This window comes from Carassius auratus, chromosome 4, assembly GCF_003368295.1.
Source record: "Carassius auratus strain Wakin chromosome 4, ASM336829v1, whole genome shotgun sequence".
NCBI classification, from domain to species: Eukaryota; Metazoa; Chordata; class Actinopteri; order Cypriniformes; family Cyprinidae; genus Carassius; species Carassius auratus.
In genome coordinates, this window is record NC_039246.1 from 22763122 (window position 1) to 22783340 (window position 20219).

At 39.7% G+C, this 20219-nt stretch overlaps 1 protein-coding gene across 1 annotated transcript in view; it reads right to left on the reverse strand.

Moving 5' to 3' along the window:
- The window catches only part of LOC113062885 (staphylococcal nuclease domain-containing protein 1-like), a 150717-nt gene that overhangs the window by 22135 nt on the left and 108363 nt on the right, over window positions 1-20219 (reverse strand). The window contains exon 18 of the mRNA XM_026232948.1: window positions 4226-4367. Within this exon, the coding sequence (XP_026088733.1) occupies window positions 4226-4367 (142 nt within the window). The remainder of the gene's footprint in view (window positions 1-4225; window positions 4368-20219) is intronic.

The following is a 20219-nucleotide window of genomic DNA, read 5'->3' on the forward strand; positions in this document are numbered from 1 at the left end:
CTATTTTACAAAATGACATTATTTTCTGTATGTTTTGATCCAATAATGAGCATAAGAAACTCCTTAATAATAAAAAAACAATCTTACTGATCCCCAACGTTTAATTGGCACTGTAAGTATATATCCTGAATCAGGTCATGAATATTAGACAATTACCTAAAGCTTCTATAAACCTACAGAAGAGTTTCAGGAGATGTTCAGACTACACTCGAGTGCTAATCAAGAGTGCTTCACACTTGGCTTGCACCTCAATGCCTACAGATTCCCCTCCACTGCTGAAATCAATACAAAGTACCAGCGTTCGCCCCACCCTTAATTAAATCAATATCAAAGCATCGTTTCCAGTGACTCCACTGGTGAAGCGCAACCAATGGAAAATGAGGATGGCTTTGCAGAAGACCAATAGCAAGCTGTGAATTGAATACAGAATGTTGTCCAGTGGTGAATGTCTATGGGAACAGTGAGTACAAATTAAGGCAAAACTGGAAAAATACATTTCCCCCTGCTAGGAGAGTGGGCTGGCCTTCATAAGGTGTAAAACAGCTGTTGCCTGTAGGGGTGAGCGGTGGGTGATGTGTAATAAAAACTGGCACCTGGTAAGGGAACCACTTGAGTCATTAAGCTGTGTGCCAGAGACGGCCCCTCTACCCCCACCAGCCAAACTAATACCACAAACTACCCAAGACACTCATGAACCAGAATCATCAGACAGATGTACAGTATCTCACAGTCTCTGCTGGTTAGGGGAAAGTAATTGACTGAAGGACCGATAGTAATTCAAGGAAAACAAAACCAAGCAAAACACTTCAAACATAACTTTTCAGAGGACTTGCAATAATTATTTCCAGTTATTTATATTGAAGTTTGACTATTTTAAAGTTTGCTATGTATGATAAAGTAACAGTGACACAAAGAAATCAAAATAATTCATATAAAGACATTAAAACTAATAAATGATATACAAATACAAAAATGTAAAGCATAAAGTATTTTCCAGGTTTTTCATACCAGTACCAAGTGCTAGAAATCCCATAAAAATAAAGACATGCAGGAGACAAACCTGCCATACATAATTATACTCACTGCAAATTGACACGTAATTATACTCCCAAATATCTACACAAGGTGACAAACCCATCTCTGTTCTGAATTAGTTCCCAACAGCGGAAGACAAATGGCAGCTAATGTGCCTGTTGCAGACGAGTTTGCTGACGCTAATGCCCAAACTAATCTGTCAGTGCGGGTAACCGAAAGAGTTCATTACTTTACTGAGGTTTCAGTTACACAACTACGCAGCACCCCCACCCCAGAGAGAAATTACACACGGCCTCTGGAGATACACACAGACGTTCCTTTGCCCAAGGAATTCCATTTCACTACTGATCTCACACTTTGAGTAATTAAATCCAACTAATTAAAAAACACAGAGAAAAGGGAAAAAAAATTGATAAAGACGGAGAGAGAGAGAGTGAGAGAGAAAGTGCGGCAGCTTTTCCCTGCTCCGCATGGGGTGCTGGAAACCGGAGATGTTATCAGGGCGATTTGTGGGTGTTTAGAGTCTTTTAAATGAAGTCGTGAGCTGGGATCATCACAGCATCGGGCTGTGCATTACCCGCAGACTGCGCAATGCTCATAAGAGTTGGCAGCTTCAGCCCTGTGATACCACAAAATCAATCAGAGCGGTTTATTTTCACTCGACACGACTCTGTAACCATCCGGGTTTGAGGCAAAGGGAAACAGAACTATGCAGAGTACAGACGTGTTCAGAATTTTGATCAAACCTTGATTGGATCTGTTATTTACACTGACAAAGACAGTGGCTAAACACACATTACAGACATGTGACTGGATTGAATTACAGTGTGACACAAGCAGTAATATTCCATTTGTCTCTTCAGATCTGGTTTGAAGTTGTCAAAAACATGAATGAAGAGCTGCGTGGCTCTGTAGCTCATGTACTGATTAATGCATGCGTTACCAGTTTCATGATGATAAAAGCAGAGAATCAGAATTCTTTTTAAAGCAAGTCAGTGCACTCTGCAACCACTTTGGTCATGGGCTACTATCTGGCCATCAGACGGTCAAATTATGATCCATTATGGTCATTCTGTTCTTGTCTAAACTTAAGAACATTAATGTGGGTGTCCTCTATAAAGATGAAGTGTGTAATTCCCATCTTTCTGATTTGAATTTTTGAAATTCAAATGATACGAAACTCCAACATTCTATTCTGCAATACCACCATAAGGGAAGAAAGTGATTAGATTAGATGTGAAATTTGTAGACATAAAAATTTATGTCATAATCAAAAGGCTCGTCTTCAAAGTGTTTATGAAAATCGTGCCCGCCCTGTTCGGATTTTCCTGTCTTTCTGAAGTTACTGTGAGAAACCGGTAATGAAATTGCAAAGCGACTGGCTTGTAGGTTTTTATAGGGCTCTGCTTTGATGTGCTCTACAAGGAATGAGACCTCCTTAACACAGTTTGGAGAGAGTGTGAGAGAGAGAAAGAGGAATGACTTTCAGCTGAAAATAACAATCCTGTTTCTCTAACGAGCACATCTCTCTCCCTCCATCTCCATTTCCAATCCTCTCAGTGGAAAACATTGGCCAATTAAACAAGGAAAAAGATGCGCACTCTCTGGTTCATCTGACAAAAAAAAGCTCTTAAAAAAAGCAACACAACAAAAAAAGCTAAAACAGTGCAAAGCTGCAAACATACTGCATATTCAGCTCAGCGTTTTTCTGTCTTATCTTCTCTCACTACTTCCTGTTTTCCATCTCGTCTCCCTCCGTTTTTGCACTATATTTGCAGTGACCTGCTTTTCTCCTGCAGCTAACCAGATCACCTGAATAATTACCTCACAAAGAACCGAGTGTATGTGTGTGTGACTGGTGTGTGTGACTGCTGGTATTCATTGGTGTGATGGTTTCTAGACGTGGCACAGCCATCTTCACTTCCTCTCAGGGCAACCTGCAGGGGTTAAAGGTCATCTGAGGGACAAAAGTCATAAATTGAGGTTGGCCAAAATCTCAGCCTTTTCTCTAACATTTTCTCTTAGTTGTTTTTAAGCGTGTTTTGACACCTGTGGGTTTCTGAGATGGAGTTATTTGAAGCTAAACGGCACACTAAAAGCGATAGGATTGTCACGCTCCTGGCAACGCAAGCGTCAGATTTATTTTAAATTCATGCAAATTAATTAATTTGCGAATTAGGACGCATTAAGAGACAACGGAAGTCAATTTTATGGTCCTGCCAATGAAGTCTGCCACTGGAACATGTAGCGAGACCCCAATTATGCAACAAACAAAAGTGTGTGTGCATAATTAGGATCTTTCTTCTGGTGTGTGTATCTGCACATGTATATAAGATTATATGAAAATATGAATGGAAGAGAGAAAAAGTGTGTTTGTTCACTAAAACCGCTATTTGAATCTCAGGACAGTTGCCCTATCATGGACTAGGTCACTACCAAGGGTGATTTAAATGTCATGTTTAATGACTAGGTGCTATCATACTGAGCACAGAGATCATTCAGGGCATTTAGAGGGCAACACACACAACCTGCAATGTTTCCTAACTGGAATTTGCTGGAGCGGCGACATTTAATAATCATCCTATCTGGAGTCTGAAGAAAGCCCTTCAGGTATGATGTCATAACCATGCCTGGTTGAATGTGGAGTTCGATTAGATGCCCATTAGTGTAAAACCCCGAGAGCTCGTCATCTAAACAAAGAACGAAGCCAATTTAAATTATGTGATTCAGAAGGCTTTTTGCTGCAGACCGTTTAACCGTTTTACTGTTAGCATTCCCATTTTCAATTGCAGAATGTGACTTGCATTCTGATATCATTGTGTCTTTGTGATATCTTTCATAATTTTAAACCAATCACCTAAGCCATAAATGTCACAGGACGAAACACAAAGACATGAAAACCCTAACCCTAACCTAACCCTAACTCAGACTGATGTCCATAAACACACAAATCCTTCACTAACAACTAATTTGAAATCAAATACGTAAAAAAAAATAAAAATAAAATAAAAACTATCCATCCATCCATCCATCTCCCAAATGAGTTTAAAGTTTTTTTTATAATGTCGGTCAATGGAGCAAGATGCTTTTTGCCTGTAGTTACAGCATGTACCAGCAGGGACTAACTGGACCACGTTTGCATGGATGCCACGGTTTCTCCATTGGTTTTTGAAATGAGGGCAGCACTCACCGGTTTCCACATCCTGCGCGTAGAAGTGCAGTCCATCTGTGATCTCGGTGACATAGACAGCTTTGTATTTCGCCACACGTTCCTTCTGCTCTGTGAGCTGAGCCACCTCTTCTTTTGGTTTCTCTTCATAATTGGCCCAGAGCTGTTGACAAAGAAAACAATTATAATTTAAACCAGGACCTAAAAATTACCAATACATCACAGCTACATAGCATTTTGTTTATTAAGTGGCGTTTATTTTGATTACATGTTCGGTTAAACCTATTAAAACTTCAGACCGAACAAAATGGTTTAATCTGCTAGCATCAGTGTGAACATTGCATTTGTTGATAATCCCTTCACATTCACATGATGGGTCGGTAACCTATTTACCCATCCGTGAGAAGGTCACAATGACCTCTGCTCTTCACGGATGACAGGCGGTATTGGCTAGATTGGAGCAACGCCGCCAGAGACAGAGGGCAGAGAATCATGAAGCAAGAGCGAGCTCATTAAGACTTGCGGCTGCAAATCACAAATTTGAGTGCGGATTTCAGCAACGTGCCAAAACTAAGGATGAGAAGTTCTAATTCATCAATGCTTTACGAAATGTCAAGAAAAGAGCTACCTTCGTGCAAGTCAAAGCAGTTTGTTTTGCTTACTAAGCACTGAAGGTTGAGTCTATTATGAAATACAAACACGACAAATTAACAGTCTCTTACGCAACCGCCCCTTACTTCAGTTCAGAGGCTTTATTAGCAAATGATGCTCATCAGCTATTGAAGTTTTCCCCGTTATTCCATTAATTTTTTCTCTCCCAGAGAGCAGGAGGCAACTAATTACAAACCAGGCTTTTATATGTGCTTCCTCACAGTGCTGGTTTTAGCTAATTATGTCCACCAGGACTGCAAGGCCGACATTTACAGGCCAATTTTACAACCAGACTGAGAATTAACATGGATGTATGTAAAAATCCAGCTGGTGACATGCAGTAAGCCTTGCAAACCCAGCCACCAAATGATAAACTACAGGGTCAAACTACCCAATTACATCTGATTATTTCCCCCGAGGCGTGACAAAAACAAGGGAACATGGAGGAAAATGATTCCTTGGGGAAAACGCCAGGGTTAATGAAGATTTAAACACAGCAAACCACTCCACAGCAAGGGCGCTACTCTGACCCCACTACCCACAATGCCCTTGCACAGTGATACGAAGTCATAATCAAACCTGGAGGACCAATCGCAGTCACCCAGATTTGAGTGTCAACACTTGTTACAGTGCCGACTGTCACAATGTCATTTCTGGCACCGATGGTCAGCGCAAACCACATGCTTCCTGCGGCCACGGGACCTCTGACACGCAGCGTCGAGGCAAGGGCACTTGAGACACGCGTGAACAGGCAGACATATGCAAAAACCCACTCTCACGTATCCTCCGCTGCAAAAGCACAAAAGATGCCACAAACACACACAATGACTCAAAGAGACACACTGCACCCTGGGCAAATGACCTTCTGTGAGCAACCAACCATTCTTGTTTTGTTCCACATGAGTGCAGGTATATGACCGCTGCTGGGCGGGGTCATGAAGAGAAAGGATTTGTGATGTATTCTGTCATTGAGCTGCCTGTGGCCTAAATCCATAGCAATAAGCCACAAAAAAAAAAAAACAAGTGTGACAGAGTGAGAGACGGGACGACAGCTTTGTTGCATGCTAACTGCAATCCTCAAAGGACAAAAACACATTAGCAGATCTACAGAAGCAGAAATACGACCCTCTAACATGGGCTAATGAGAAACTAAACACTGATCGGATTAATCCAGTTTGAAACTATGGTAAAATTATGATAAACACCTGTGATCACATTCAAAATGAATACAGCTATTTAAATTGCAACTACAAAGACCCCCCTGTATATTTATGCAGATGAAACACTGTTCATCTCACCTTAAAACCGTTATAAACCAATCCTTAACTACAGTTGCCATTTACAATTTTATTAGGTAGAATTTGACTCGTCTAATTTCTAAAGTTAGTTTTAGTGTTGAAACAATTACATTGGAAATTATAAAAACATATGATAAAATGTTGTGGATTGGACACTTATAGTGTCATGGTATCCAGATAGGATACAGATGATACATTTATACTGATTCAGGTCAACAGTGCCCATTGTACAAGTGTTGCACTAATGTTATAAATTGTAAAATTCAAATCAATTCATATAAATTCAAATTAGGCTCTCTTTTCCACTGGCTGACACTGCGGAGCACTTTCACTTCATAAAAGAAAAGTGAATTCATCCCAGCCCACATAAAAATATCAAATTTGCCAACTTTATGAGGACATTTTTGCAGATAAAATGGGCAAAGGAAAGCTTGGCAAAGTTAACTGTAATTGAATTTTTTTTAATAAAATGTGATACAAAAAATTGTTTATTGAACATTGGTGTATTTGTATTAATAAAATAGACCACTTGACTGAGGTTACGTGATATTCATATTGCCACATTGAATGGTTTAGGCCATGACCTTAGCTGAAATCAGTGTAATGCATGCTATCAAGTGGCTTTTTGCTTTATTATGGTAACACGTATGGGCCAATTCTCACTATTTAGTAGTTGCTTATTAGCATGCTTATTAATAACATTGTATGTTTATTAGTACATATAAAGCACATTCTGCATGAGCATATTCTACATACCTAATCTTACTCAATTCTTTAACTTAACTATCTCACTAACTAATAATAAGCAGGAAATTATGAGTTTATTAAGGCAAATTCATAGCTAATGGTTTGTTAATAGCAAGAATTGGACCTTAAAATATAGTGTGTGTGATTTCTTAGTAGGATCTGTTATTGGAAGCAGCAGTTTATGTCAATAGTATGTTAGTGTGTCCGTGCCTGTTGTGTTGAGCACTCAAGGAGAGGTCAGACTTCCTTCAGGGACTAAAGATACAGCAGAGTTACATTCATAAAAACTGCCTCTCTCACACACCGAGTTCAGGGGAGGGGGCCGTTCCAAACGCTGATGAAAGGTGACAGTGTGTCAATTCCAATAGAGTGTGTTCCGCCCAGCGAGAGCGAATCCCCATCAACACCCAGTGCGCATACACACAAACACACAGGGCCCAAGGGAAAGAAGCAAACGTATAGTCCCAGTTTTTACCGGAACACACTGAACTTTACCTGCCAAATTAATCTACATCCAAGAGAGTTCTATGCATCAAACACAACAGTGAGCCAGGGAGAAGAACTACAATACCCATAAGTCACTGCACTCGAGGCAGGTAAGCAGGCCGTATGTTTTTCAGCAAAACAAATAAAGTAAAACTTGGACTAATTCAGCTTTTAAATAAAGCCATTCATTGTCACATAGCCATCTAATAAAGCTTAAAAAAATAAAGCCATGTTTATTATTAATCAAATTATACTTGGTAAATCAATTTAGCGTCCATTATATTCATAATGAAGTTACCTTAGGAAATAAAAGCTCATTAATTCAAGAGAAGCCTCTTTCTTACACTTCTGCATTAGGCATAATGATACGGCACACTCACACAACACACACAAACGTCTTTGGCAAAGTTCACTTAAACTAAGAAGCTGCTGCATAAATTGGATACTTGGAATACTAAGATGCGAGTCCGATGACGGGGAGAAAACAAATCTTTTGTCAGCAGTATGTGACTGGAAATATCTCATTTAAGAGATTCACTGGCCATTAAAAAAGCATAGTTAAAGCCAAAACTTACATTTCTCTCCATTACAGGACAAATATTCTACAGGAATAAGCAGATGGTTTATTATACTCTGGGAGAATCTGAATGCAATTTGTCCTTGCACTGATTCAGTTCTTCAAAGTGAAATGATCCACATTTGTAAAGAGGGACATGCTTCAGTAAATCTGTCAAGCAGTCTGGGAGACTCTGTATTCCACTGTAATACTAGGATAAAAACACACTTAAAATAACTTGACTGAAGTCAACATACAGTATCTTTCACCTATTATGAGTAAAAACTGTATTCTAGAGTCTCTACTGGTTGTAAGCACAGGAGACACCACCATTTTGATTGGGCTTGTCCCAAATACAACTGAATGTGTGGGTTCTGCAGTGTTATACAGTCTTAAAAACTGAATGGTAATCTGAGAGGTGGGATACATCATCAGGGTGTTTAATCTGACTCAATTAAGGTCTACGACCCATGATGCCCATCCGCTCGATTTGTCTGCGCATATTGATGAAGCTGTTCGCAGTATGGAATGACTAACAAGGCAGACATGCCTTCACGTACAATTTATGAAGAACCACCATATGCAGATGGATATGCTGTCTATATCAATGATATAATGATTCAGTCACTGCAGAAATACAATCCAAAAGCAACAACCCTGATATAGATAAAAAGTATGCGATCGCAAGAGAATGATCTAAGCAGAAAAGGTTTTGTCAGTTGTTTTGCACTCTACAGGATGACATCACAAATGATTTTCTAATGACTATGAATTTATTTTTTATCTTTTGAGAAAATATAGATAAAGTAAATAACTTATAAATATAGTAAACACAATATGTAAATGTCATAGTGACAGTAAGTTGTCTTGAAGTGGCTATTTATATTAAGATGATATAAGAAAAAAATCATATTGATTAAAATATCTGCACTGGATCAATACGTGTCTACTTCCAGTGTCCCTCCTTAAATATTTAAATAAAAGCAGCAAGAGCATGACAGAATGCGATCATATTCTGTTCGCAACTAAAACGTGAAGCAGCTTAGAATGCATGCCCACGTGCACCCTTAGAGGACTGGGGGAAGAGGAGAGAAAATCAACGTGGAAAGATCCATGAATGACAACAGCACTAAGTCTTACTCTTTTGAACTCCTCCTGATTGACATCTGATAGCAACAACCTATGACCCCTGCACATGCACACATCTAAGCAGGACATGGGATCCAGATGTCCAATGATCCAATCTTTTGATACTGTGTATACTATCAAGACTTATAAGGGTGAGGTACTAATGGGGTGTTGCACCAATGTGCTGTAGGATGGGAGGTATTAAACACACATTTACATCTGCAAATGTGTTCACATGAATGCTTCCAAGTGTCTGAGCACATATCAATCTCAAGGCATTAAAACCAGAACTACCAGCGAACGCTGACACATTTTCCAGGTAAAAGCACGTCTGTGCCATGAGAGAGCGAGCGAGAGAGAGAGAAACACATTTCACGCTAATTTGACTGTAAAGCATACTGTCGAAAAACAACACTGTCACAGTTTTTCTGGCTAAAATGTACTCAAACACATGGGTCCATCGGGTGACAAAGGGCAGACTGACCATCCATCCACCACATCAATCTACTCACAGATGCTGACAAACACATCAACTAAGTGACCTACACTGTCAGCATCCACTTAACCTGCAAACACTGAGCTAGAGCTATGAACTCACTTTGTATAATCATACTAGTCATCTGTAAAAACACACAATAAACTGGATAAATCCAGCATTTTCTGATCTACTCAACTTAGGATGGGGTGACTTGGGGTGAAACGCAGAGGGGAGGGGTGTGTGGAGCAGAGGTGGACATGGAGTCTTGGATGTGGTTACTTAGCGGATAAATTTATGCATTAAAAGTGCCCAGGTGGCATGGCACTTTGGGGATCAACAGCTGCGAGATGTCAGCATGTGGGGAGCTTCTCTTCAGCCTCATATCACCAACAGCAGCTGTTGGGATGCAGTGGCGGTTGTGTAGCTTATACCGCGGCTTACACCGCTAATGTCACCACCCTCCTGTCAGCCGTTACAAACTCCCAATAGCCTAAAATTCCTGCACGGTAAAGGTAAGAAATCACCAGGCTCGTCGCAGTGGTGTTGTCAGAACTCTTAAACATGCACTAAGCGGTTTAGCGCCATTTCTGTGGGAAGTAACAATGAAAATAAAGCCTGTTTGCGCAAACAAAACAGCCTGGTTCTGAGGGGTCTGGCATGCATGTCGCGGCTCCCCACCCGCACAGATGATGCCCCCGGGGGAAACACGGCAGCATATGGGGCCTTACACAACACTCAGACTTTCTACTCTAATGCTGACTTCACACAGCTATTAGAAAAAGACTGCAAAAAGATGACAATGCAAAAAAAAAAAAAAAAAAGATTTGTGCAAAAAACAGTCACCAGAATTATCTGGTATATTAAACACCAAAAAGCTGACTTAAAGTTAAATGGGTGTCAGCAAACTGAACAATCTGTAAATTCTTCTTCCTTCAAAGTTTGGATGTTAACTGTAGTAGCAACAAATCCTTTTGTTCATATTGTGATGCACTTTGGAGTAAGACAAAATAATTAATGTGACTTGGTCCTATTCATAAGATGTTTAGATTGAAGGCAGCAGACCTGAATGCAAGTTTGCAGTCGATCGTAAGAAAGGGGCGGATTTAAGACGACCTAATGTTTAGAGAAGTCTGGTATGGGGAACAAGAAAAGTTATAATTTCACCAGAAGACTGAGTTTAGGAGGTCAAAATAAACTTGCATAGGTGAATTGTTCACTATGTAATCTAAAACATTCATTAGAAAAGAGAAAAGGTGAATTGCCATTTCACCAGCAAGTGTACTAAAGTCAAATCAGCTCTTGAAGAACTGCTTAACTAGTCTGCACATATCTAGACACAACATTTTTTTTTGCATAATCAAATGCACTGGAGGAGTTCTAATATTTCGTTCTGAACAAACCTCCTGATGTTTGTACAAAGCTGAGAAAAAAATAAAAATAAAAGCCTTCTAAATCAGTATTCATTTGCTGTAAAGACTAGAAGCGGAGCTATTTAAAGCGGCTTATTTCCAGCTAGCCTGCCTACCTGCCGTCTGCCCACACTTCACCGCATGAAATAACCACATGCGACATATGTTTTAATCAGACTCAGTCATGACAGAGGGCTTCCGGGAAGGACATGAAATTCAAGTGAAGTCTACTTCACACAAAGCCATTTATCAAATAAACCGATAATTGCGTTTACGCAACCCTGACCTAAAGAGGTTTAATATTTATATCTTTGTTTCCTTCTGCAAAGGAATTAACACAAAAACGTGTGCAAATTAAAAGCTAAATAAATCAAGTTTATTTAACCCAGCATGTCTTGATGCCGGTTGTCATGGCTACGGTTTATCTCTTGAAAAGCAGCCTCTTCATTTTCTCGGATCGAATATTCCACCTCTCGCAGCTTTGCTCATTGACTCACTTGCATCTGACAAACATGGGCGTTTAGCTGTCTTTACACATGGAGATGCTGAGGAGCTGGACAGTAAAAAGGAGGAAAGATGACAGAGAAAAAAAAAACTGGACTGACATCGACAGCCACTCTTCGGGGGGACGCTTACATCCTGAAAGAGGCCTGGTAGCCCACTAAAACCAGCCACACACACCCCCCCCCACACACACACACAAACTCGAACAACATGGCTGGCTGCAAGCCCACGGCACTGATGAGAGACAGAGAGAGAGAGGGGGAATACTGAAAAAAGGGAGTTGCATGCTGGGAGAGAGAAAGAAGCGCATGCGAGAAAGATGAAAAGAAGAAGTGAAACCTGAGTATGTGTTTACATAACAGTGCGACTCCTTCAGGGTAGACAAAATGCCTGTCTGTTTGAGTAGAGCAAAATAAATCACTCTAGAACTCTGCATTCAAATAGAAAAGTGCAGTTTAAAGAAATCGTTCCACCCAAAATGAAAAATCGACATCATTTATTTACCCGCATGTTGTTCCAAAGCTGCGAGTTTCTTTATTGTGTGAATCACAAAAGAAGGGGAAGGGGGAAAAAAGATGGACTCTGACCAGTAATTCCGATATGATGTCGGTTATAGGCAGGGCTAAGGCCTAAATTTGAGGCCCGTACAGGGCTCTACTTGGAACAACTTACTTATCAGAATCGGACACTGCATGAACATACCAAGGAGGATATCAAAACTTAAACTCACACAACAAAACTAATTTTACTTTGTTGGATCAGTAGCTATGCTAATGATGTCTCTATTTTGTTTCTATGTTTTGCCACGGGATGTAACTAGGATTTACACAAGCTCCAGTCTGGATCCAGAACACCTGAGAAGAGATGATGCTGACCCTCAGAGGACCTCAGATGATGCTGACCCTGAATCAACAAACACACTGACACTGCAATTGGAGTCAGATTCAATTTGATTGATTCTTGATTGAGTTTCCTGTGCGAGCGTGCACTGTAGTCCTGGCCATGTGCTGCCATGTTTAATAGAATCGCAGAAGCCGACAGGCTCTGAGCCACTTCCTTTCACTCTCTGGCCCAACAAACACTGACAGCACATGAAAAAGAGCCCACTTGCTTCCCTGTTGAAGAAATGGATCTTTCTGTCAACGAGCCTGTGGCGTTCTGTAACCGCAACCCAAAATGGCTCTGTGCACAGTCCAGCACAGTCAGATTTATGTCTGGATGTTAAACCCATGGGTCCACGGGGGTCAGGAGGGGTCGTCATGAGAGACTGATGGTCTGGGACAATGGAGGGAAGCTGTGTGTGATTGATGCTGAGGGGTCTTAACGTAACGGCCCGCTACAACTCTTCAGGCGATGGGATGTCAAAGAACGAACAGAAACTCACACGCATGAAAGCACCTGGGCGAACAAGTGTGCGAACACACACAAATACAACTGCTACACTTGCCCGCATTCAATGACAGATTACACTGAAGCCTTGAGGGAATCATGTCAAATACATATGAAATGACAACAAGATGGGGAGAAAAAGCAAGAAAATTGTATTAAAAGAATCTTTCAGATTCAAGCTAGGCTCTACGGACAGCATACTGTTAATTAATAATGACTTGCCCCTCAGTTTGTAAAATCTAACAAAAATCTACATACTGTATATTCTTCCGTCTAACTTTCACTGTTCTGGACAATGTGAAATTATTTTCCATGGTAAATTGACAGCATGTCATAAAGATGCTGTTGACAGCACTTAACTTGTATTGAACCCAGAACATTTCTGTAAAAATTCACCAATTACAAACCCATTACCACATGCAGACTGTGATGGCAATTGATGCCCCCAAGGTCGCAAAGGCAAATAAATCAGCAATCCGAATGAACAGAAGAGCAGCTTTGCAAGGAGAAAAAGTGGGGAACGAGAGCGTAAAAACAGGAGGAAGAGTGAGTGGCTGCATTTAGGAGGGGAATTGGCACCAGATCTAAGAATAGCCTCTCCCTGCACTGAGGACGTTTCATTTTTTTTTTTCCAGAGCAGGTAATAAAGAAAATTGATGAGCCGTTAGCTGAATCCCCAAGCCTAGAACCGCTGGCTTAAACCTGTCTACTGTGCTCTCTCAGGAGTATGTGTGTGCATGACAGAGAAAGAGCCACAATGACCTGAGAAAGAAAGAAACGCAGGTGGAAAGAGTGAGAGAACATCATTTGCTGAAAGCCTGGGTTCTCTGAGGTGGTCTTATCATGCTGCATAATGATGGGTTTTAGGCCCAGGAGGCTCCAGACGCATTTCTGGACGACGTCGTTGTGAGAAACTCAATACACTTGAACCAAATAAGACAAAAAGCCTCTGAAAATGTGTCTCGGTTTAGAAGAAAGCTGTCAACGAGCTTAAACGGATTCAGGGAAGTTATCACATAAAATACTCCTCCGTAAAAAGCAGCTGTAATGCTGCTGGAGTCTGGTTATGGACTGGCTGTGAGAAGGGTTGGAATGACACGATTCTTAAACAAAAAGGATGGCAGCAAACTCTGCCAGCAAGATACAAATATTCTGCATTTATTGGTCAGGAATGAAGGGACCGCCCACTGCCAAAAATGCATTAAAGACACAGTCATGAACGTCTGCTCTCCGCAAATGTTAGTGGGCGCGCACAAGAGAAGGTCCACACTTTTTAATTACTGTCAGGCGATTAGAGCGGACACCTGAAGCGACAGCCGAGTTGAGGCTACTAAACGTTTTGGCGGTGGAGGGTTTGTACATCCAAAAAGGAGTGAATGTCAGCAGTCTAGAGGGAAATGCCATGCTTGTGTGTGTGTGTATAACTCCACTTGCAAGGAGCAGAAATGCAATATTCAACACACAGATGCACACACACACAAAGTGTGTGGATCTCCAAGCAAGTGACTTTTAGATCTAAACACTGCTGAATTTAAAGGACAAGTAGACAGTTTATGTGTTCCTTTACTGTCATATCCCCAGGCTGCAGAGACAGAGGGACTCGATTCACTACAATATTAGAATATACTGTCACTAGGAGTGCAAATAAAAAGAAGCCCTTTATGTTTATAATATATCTAGAAACTTCTGGAAGAATAACTCAAAACAAAAATCACAGGAAGAAATCAGGAATCTGACCTGACCTATTTTTCTCTCTATAAATCCACCTACATACATCAACTCGTCCATCCATCAATGTATCTCATTTAGCCAATCATCAACACATCCCATCCACCCTGGCATCTATCTGCCCATCTGTCCATCCACTGAATTGAATGATTGAGTGTATAAGACGGCATATTTGTACTTTAAACACATTTTGTGCCATACTTTGAATATTGTAAAATATATAGAGCATTGTCAATTATTTGTAGTAATTTTTTAATCTGTGTATATACACACACACATGTATAACCAAAAGTGTAAATTAATGATTCGTGCACAGTAAGGCCAGGAATGCTTATTAGCAAAATATGGCCTATTATGATTTAACATCAGCTTAAAACCATCTGGCCCATATCCTTGGACTTCCAGTGTTTTGGACACGGATTTGCCAAACTGCAAGCAGATCTCTTCACTTCAAAGGCTTCTGACATTGCAGAACCAAGAACAGAAAACACTACTGCCATCAACTCAAGCAGAAAAATGTCCGTTCTTGGTCTGCAGTCTCCCTCGGGGGGCAGATGTCTCTGTGCAACTCCAGGGCAACTGTCCTTCAACCTCAAATGCATAGGCAATCCTAAAAAAAATCCTCAAGCGCACAAACCGTATCTGCAACAACTGCAAACACAATCATTTGTGTTCTCTACTGCGTATCCAAGCATGTGTTCATCTGCAGTAATGCAATTCACAATGTCATATCTAATTACAGTCTGAGCAGACAAACACGCATACACAGTGCTTCCCCCATGAGAATGGAACTAGTGGAAGTGTTATGGCTTTCTTTCTGCACGGGTGAACCACAAACCTGCCTAAAAGAGTGTCCGTCAAGAGCCTAGAGGGATATCCCGTAAACGAGTGGAAGGGCGGCCAAGGACACACAGTCAGGGTGACATCTCGTGTTTGCACACATCTGTATGTGTGCATGAGAAGTGCAGCGTGAGCTAGATGTCTTCTTGTATGTATGCAGATGCCTGACAATCCTGTCTGGAAGTGGATGGATTTTTGTTTCTGTGCAGACTGAGTATTTACACGGCCTGTCTGTCACTACATCCTGTCTGCCCATGTATGCACTCTCTGGCTCTCCTTCAAGCTGGCATTGACGTTAATGTTCAAAGTTCCTCACGCTTGCATGCCTGAGTATGAGTGAGTACAAGGGGAAATGTGTGAGTAAATGTCTTTGTGGGTCAAGTTGTACTTACAAAATGGGGACCAAGTAAGGAAAACTTAAATAGGAATAATAAAAATGCCTTAAATGTATGGTAACAAGAGAGAAAATATCATTAGCTCATTATTAAAACATCATAAATTAGCATCTTGATAGAAAAATAAAGGTCTGCTGAGACGAGTTGTGAATAAATGTGACAGACTGCTGAAACTGCACCTGAAGATTTGTGGAAAACGTGTGTGTGTGTGTGTGTGGGGTTAGAAAGAGCCCTGGCTTGCCTTCAGGGATGTTAAATATTGCTTATGTTGTAGTGTGTACGTGAAGTGTGTTGTTAGGAGTAGATGACCCAAGCTCGTTTTCTATGCAGAAATGTGCATCTTGCATAATCCATGAGATGTATGGAATAGCCCTTCTCAGCTTTTCCCCCTTGTGTGACAAGAGAGATGATCTTTTTCTTGCCCTCTACTGAGGTAAGCAAGAGCAGAACACCTAATGTCAACACACACACACACACACACACACACACACACACTACATATTCCAACCCAAAGCAAAACCAGTACTGGTGAACATTCATCAAAACATACCGATGAATTTTCCAGGAGGCACAGCTTTTCTTTAGGACACATTTCTCCATAGAATTTAGCACTTTTTTCTAGTGGGTGCAAAGGAACAACATATAAAACACATTTTGGAAACTGCAGATTTTAATGCAGTAAAAAAATCTCTACAACCAATTAAAATCAGCCTCTGACAAAGCTCTGACATTAATGTATTAACTAACTTTATTTTCATTCATTAGTTATCATGGACGAACAGTAAACTCTTTTGGCCGCACTTTATTTTAGGGACCAATTCTCGCTAACTATTAACTATGACTGTTGCCTCAAACTCCTAATTTGCTGCTTATTAATAGTAAGGTAGTTATTAAGTTTATGTATTCACATTAAAAGATCTAAAATATGGTCAAGCAGAATAAAGTATATGTGCTTTATACTGTAAGTACTAATAAACATCCAGTATGCTAGTAATATGCATGCTAAAAAGCAGCTAGTTAATAGCAAGAACTGATTCCTAAACTAAAGTGTTACAACTCGTTTTTTTTATTACAGCATTTAGTAATTAACTGACAAATACACTATTGTTGATTGTCCATCTGTTAATTCATAACATTCAATGCTGATTTATAAAACCGGAAATGTCAAAAATGGTTTAGTAACCAATCTAGATTAACAAATGCTGTAGAAGTACATGTAGTCCATATTTTAACCAAATTGTAGCTTGTCTGTATAAGTGTCATAATAATATTTTAACAAGATGATTGCATGATCAAAAGTACCTTGTGTGAAATACATAATTTACTTTGCCAAGCCACGACAAACTCCAGATTTTATTTTTTTATGACTACTATCCAGGCTAAACACTGGCAATGTTAGCGCAGGGGCTGGTTGGGACTTGTGTGTCATTATTCTTGTACATGCATGGGTCAGACAAGGAGAGTATTGACAATAAAAGCACTCAACTATATCACAGTCAGTCTCGAACAAATATTTGAGCAAAAACTAAGACATACGGGCTGGCAAGGATAGTGTTATTGCTAATATATATGAAGCCATAGCTAAGTGTCACCACAACGCTAATTAGCTTCCTTACTAAAAGTGTGAGGAGAATTAATTACTTTTTTTTGTAGGATCTGTTGACACAGAAAAACCCAATTTGCTTTCCTGCCAGCCAAGAACACTTGGGTGCGTAAATACTCAATTAAACTTTTGTTTTGCGATGGAAACCGTTGGAGAGATATTTTTTTATCACATTTGCAGGAACACAGTCCAAACAGTTCTGCCAAACTTTTTAGCACAACAAAACTTCTTGTGTGCGTGGGTTTAAAAAAAAAAAAAAAAACAGAAAATACTCCATGCTAAAACATCCATGTTAAGCATGGGGGAGGTTCAGAAAGAGAGCGAATACAGATAGAGGTTTGTAGATGGATTACGCTCATCTGTAACACAGAGGTGACCTGAACGAACTCTTGGCGCTATCGCTGCTTATGCCAGGGGAGGCTCTCTCATTCCTATGCAGCAAGGAAGACCGCAATCGCTCATGAATTGAAGATGAGGAAAAGGAACCACACAGATGCCATGAGAGTGCAAAGAGCTTTTTCTTGTTTGTTCAAGATTCATGCTGCAAGGCTTTTTGTTCTGATTTGGCATGGAGAGCATTTGAGTAAACTTTGCCACGGAGGAAACCTCAATTGAAAGAGAGTAGCAAGACTTAATGCAATGAATTCTTAAAATGTACATTAAATTATGATACAATAACACTCACGCCAGGGAATCAACTGTGGGATTGATAAATGATAACTGACTGCAGTAACTATACTGCTAAAAAACACTTAATAAAAATAAATAAATAAATACATCTAAAATTGTGCTTTAGTTTAATAGTGACCAAAAGTGACCAAAAAAAAAAGAAAGCCAAAAAAATCTGATGAACCCTTTACAACAGTAACAAAATATTAATATTTGGTCTTAATACACATATAAATGTAATTAAAAAAAAGAAAAAAATATATATTAACATCAATTTTTGTGTTTTCACTGTATTCTAATTGTTATTGTTAAAGCAGAAACAAAGAAAATAAACTGTACATGAATATAAGCTTTGCATATACACATTCACATTTTATATTTTATATATATATATATATATATATATATATATATAATATAAAATATGTGAATGTGTGTATATGCAAAGCTTATATTTATCCCTAATTAGGACAACTGCCACTAAAACAAACAATAATTTAATAGAAAAATAAAAATACAAAATGATAATAAAAAAAAAAACAGGCACTGTTAAATAACTCCATAATTAATGTGCAGCTTGAAACTCACATGAATATTTCAGACAATCCCTCTAAAATTTGATTGGTTCAGGAGTCTGCGCACGCATGCTGATGTGCTTTCAGCCAATGTTTTACATCAGAGACATCAGTCCTGCCATGTTTGTTGTCTCTCTTTAGCCGGCCAAGTCCCTGTTGTGGCTGAGCAGGCCTTAGCGCAAGCCTCCGGGGAGAGTTGCTGTGTCTAATTGGATAACTCTTACTGTGATTCACCACAGTGCTCTGGTTGTTCCTGTCTGACACAGCCTGCCCTCCATTTGTTAAATTAGAAGGCAACGATGACAGTGGTGAGAGGAGTGTGGAACAGAATGGAAATGCATAAATAATCACACACTTCCCTTTTAGTGCCACTTCTACACAGCTCTTTCTACACAATGCCATTTACAGCAACTGAAGGCACAGGCATGTCAAAAGAGGGAAAGAGGAGGAGAGATGCCACTCTATATAACCTGGCTTAAGTCAAGACCCCATTTACTTGATAAATACATCTGTCCTAGTCTTATTGTGAATGATTGATCAGTGCATGTTATTAATTAAAGAAAAAAAAACAACAACATAAAACTTTTAAATGTATGCAAAGTAAGGAAATCACCTCTGATAAAGTACATCAAAATGAATAAAATCTGAGAAATGCCATCAGATTTAAAACTGCGAACCCAACACCTGAAAACTCTAGAATAGCATTTGCTTTCTCAAGCATTTAGATAACCTCATCCGTGGCATGTATGTAATTATCTTGTCACGTTTTATAATATTGCCATGGAAACAGCCACTGGTTCACTGTTTCTGTAGCTGAAAAAAGAGAGCATGATATAAAAAGCGTTAAAACTTCATTTAGGCCACTTTGTTGTTAATAACAGAAGAAAAAAAATTATATATTCGTGTGTTCAGGAAAGTCAGTTTTCAGGACGAAATCACTTCCATCAGAGGAAATTAAAAGAGGGCCTTTAATTAAAATGCATTGTTCAACATGAACAAAATATAACTCTTAAAGAATGATAGCGAGCACTGTGCTTTCATCTCCATGTTAAATATTAATGGAGTAACGCAAGTCTGAAAACTCGGGTTCCATTAGACTGACCTGAGCCTCCAGCTCTGTTCGCTCCAGATTAGCCAGAGGTAAAAAGTGCCAACTCACAGAAGCTTGCACTGAAGCTCAATGGATTTCTCGCTAACTCTGAGAAATACAACAGTAAAAAAAAAAAAAAAAAAAAAAACGGCAACTTGTTAAATATTTCTAGGCACCTTTGGGTTTCATTTGTATATTTTGATTGTTTGTGGCACTCAAGTGTCTCAAAAGAAAATTACACCGTGGTTCCGCTTCTCGCTAGCAAACTAGCACTTAGACGTTCCTCTGAAATTGGACATAGCTGTCCACTGATGAAGTCCTTGAACAATATTCCTTCACAACAGGAGGGATTCAGCTAAATGAAATCAAAAGTAATAGAAATATTCTTTTAGAAACCGTTGCAGACATTGAGTGGGCTGCAATTTGTCAGGTTAGCATTTTTCTTCTGTGATGCTCTTTTTAAAGTCGT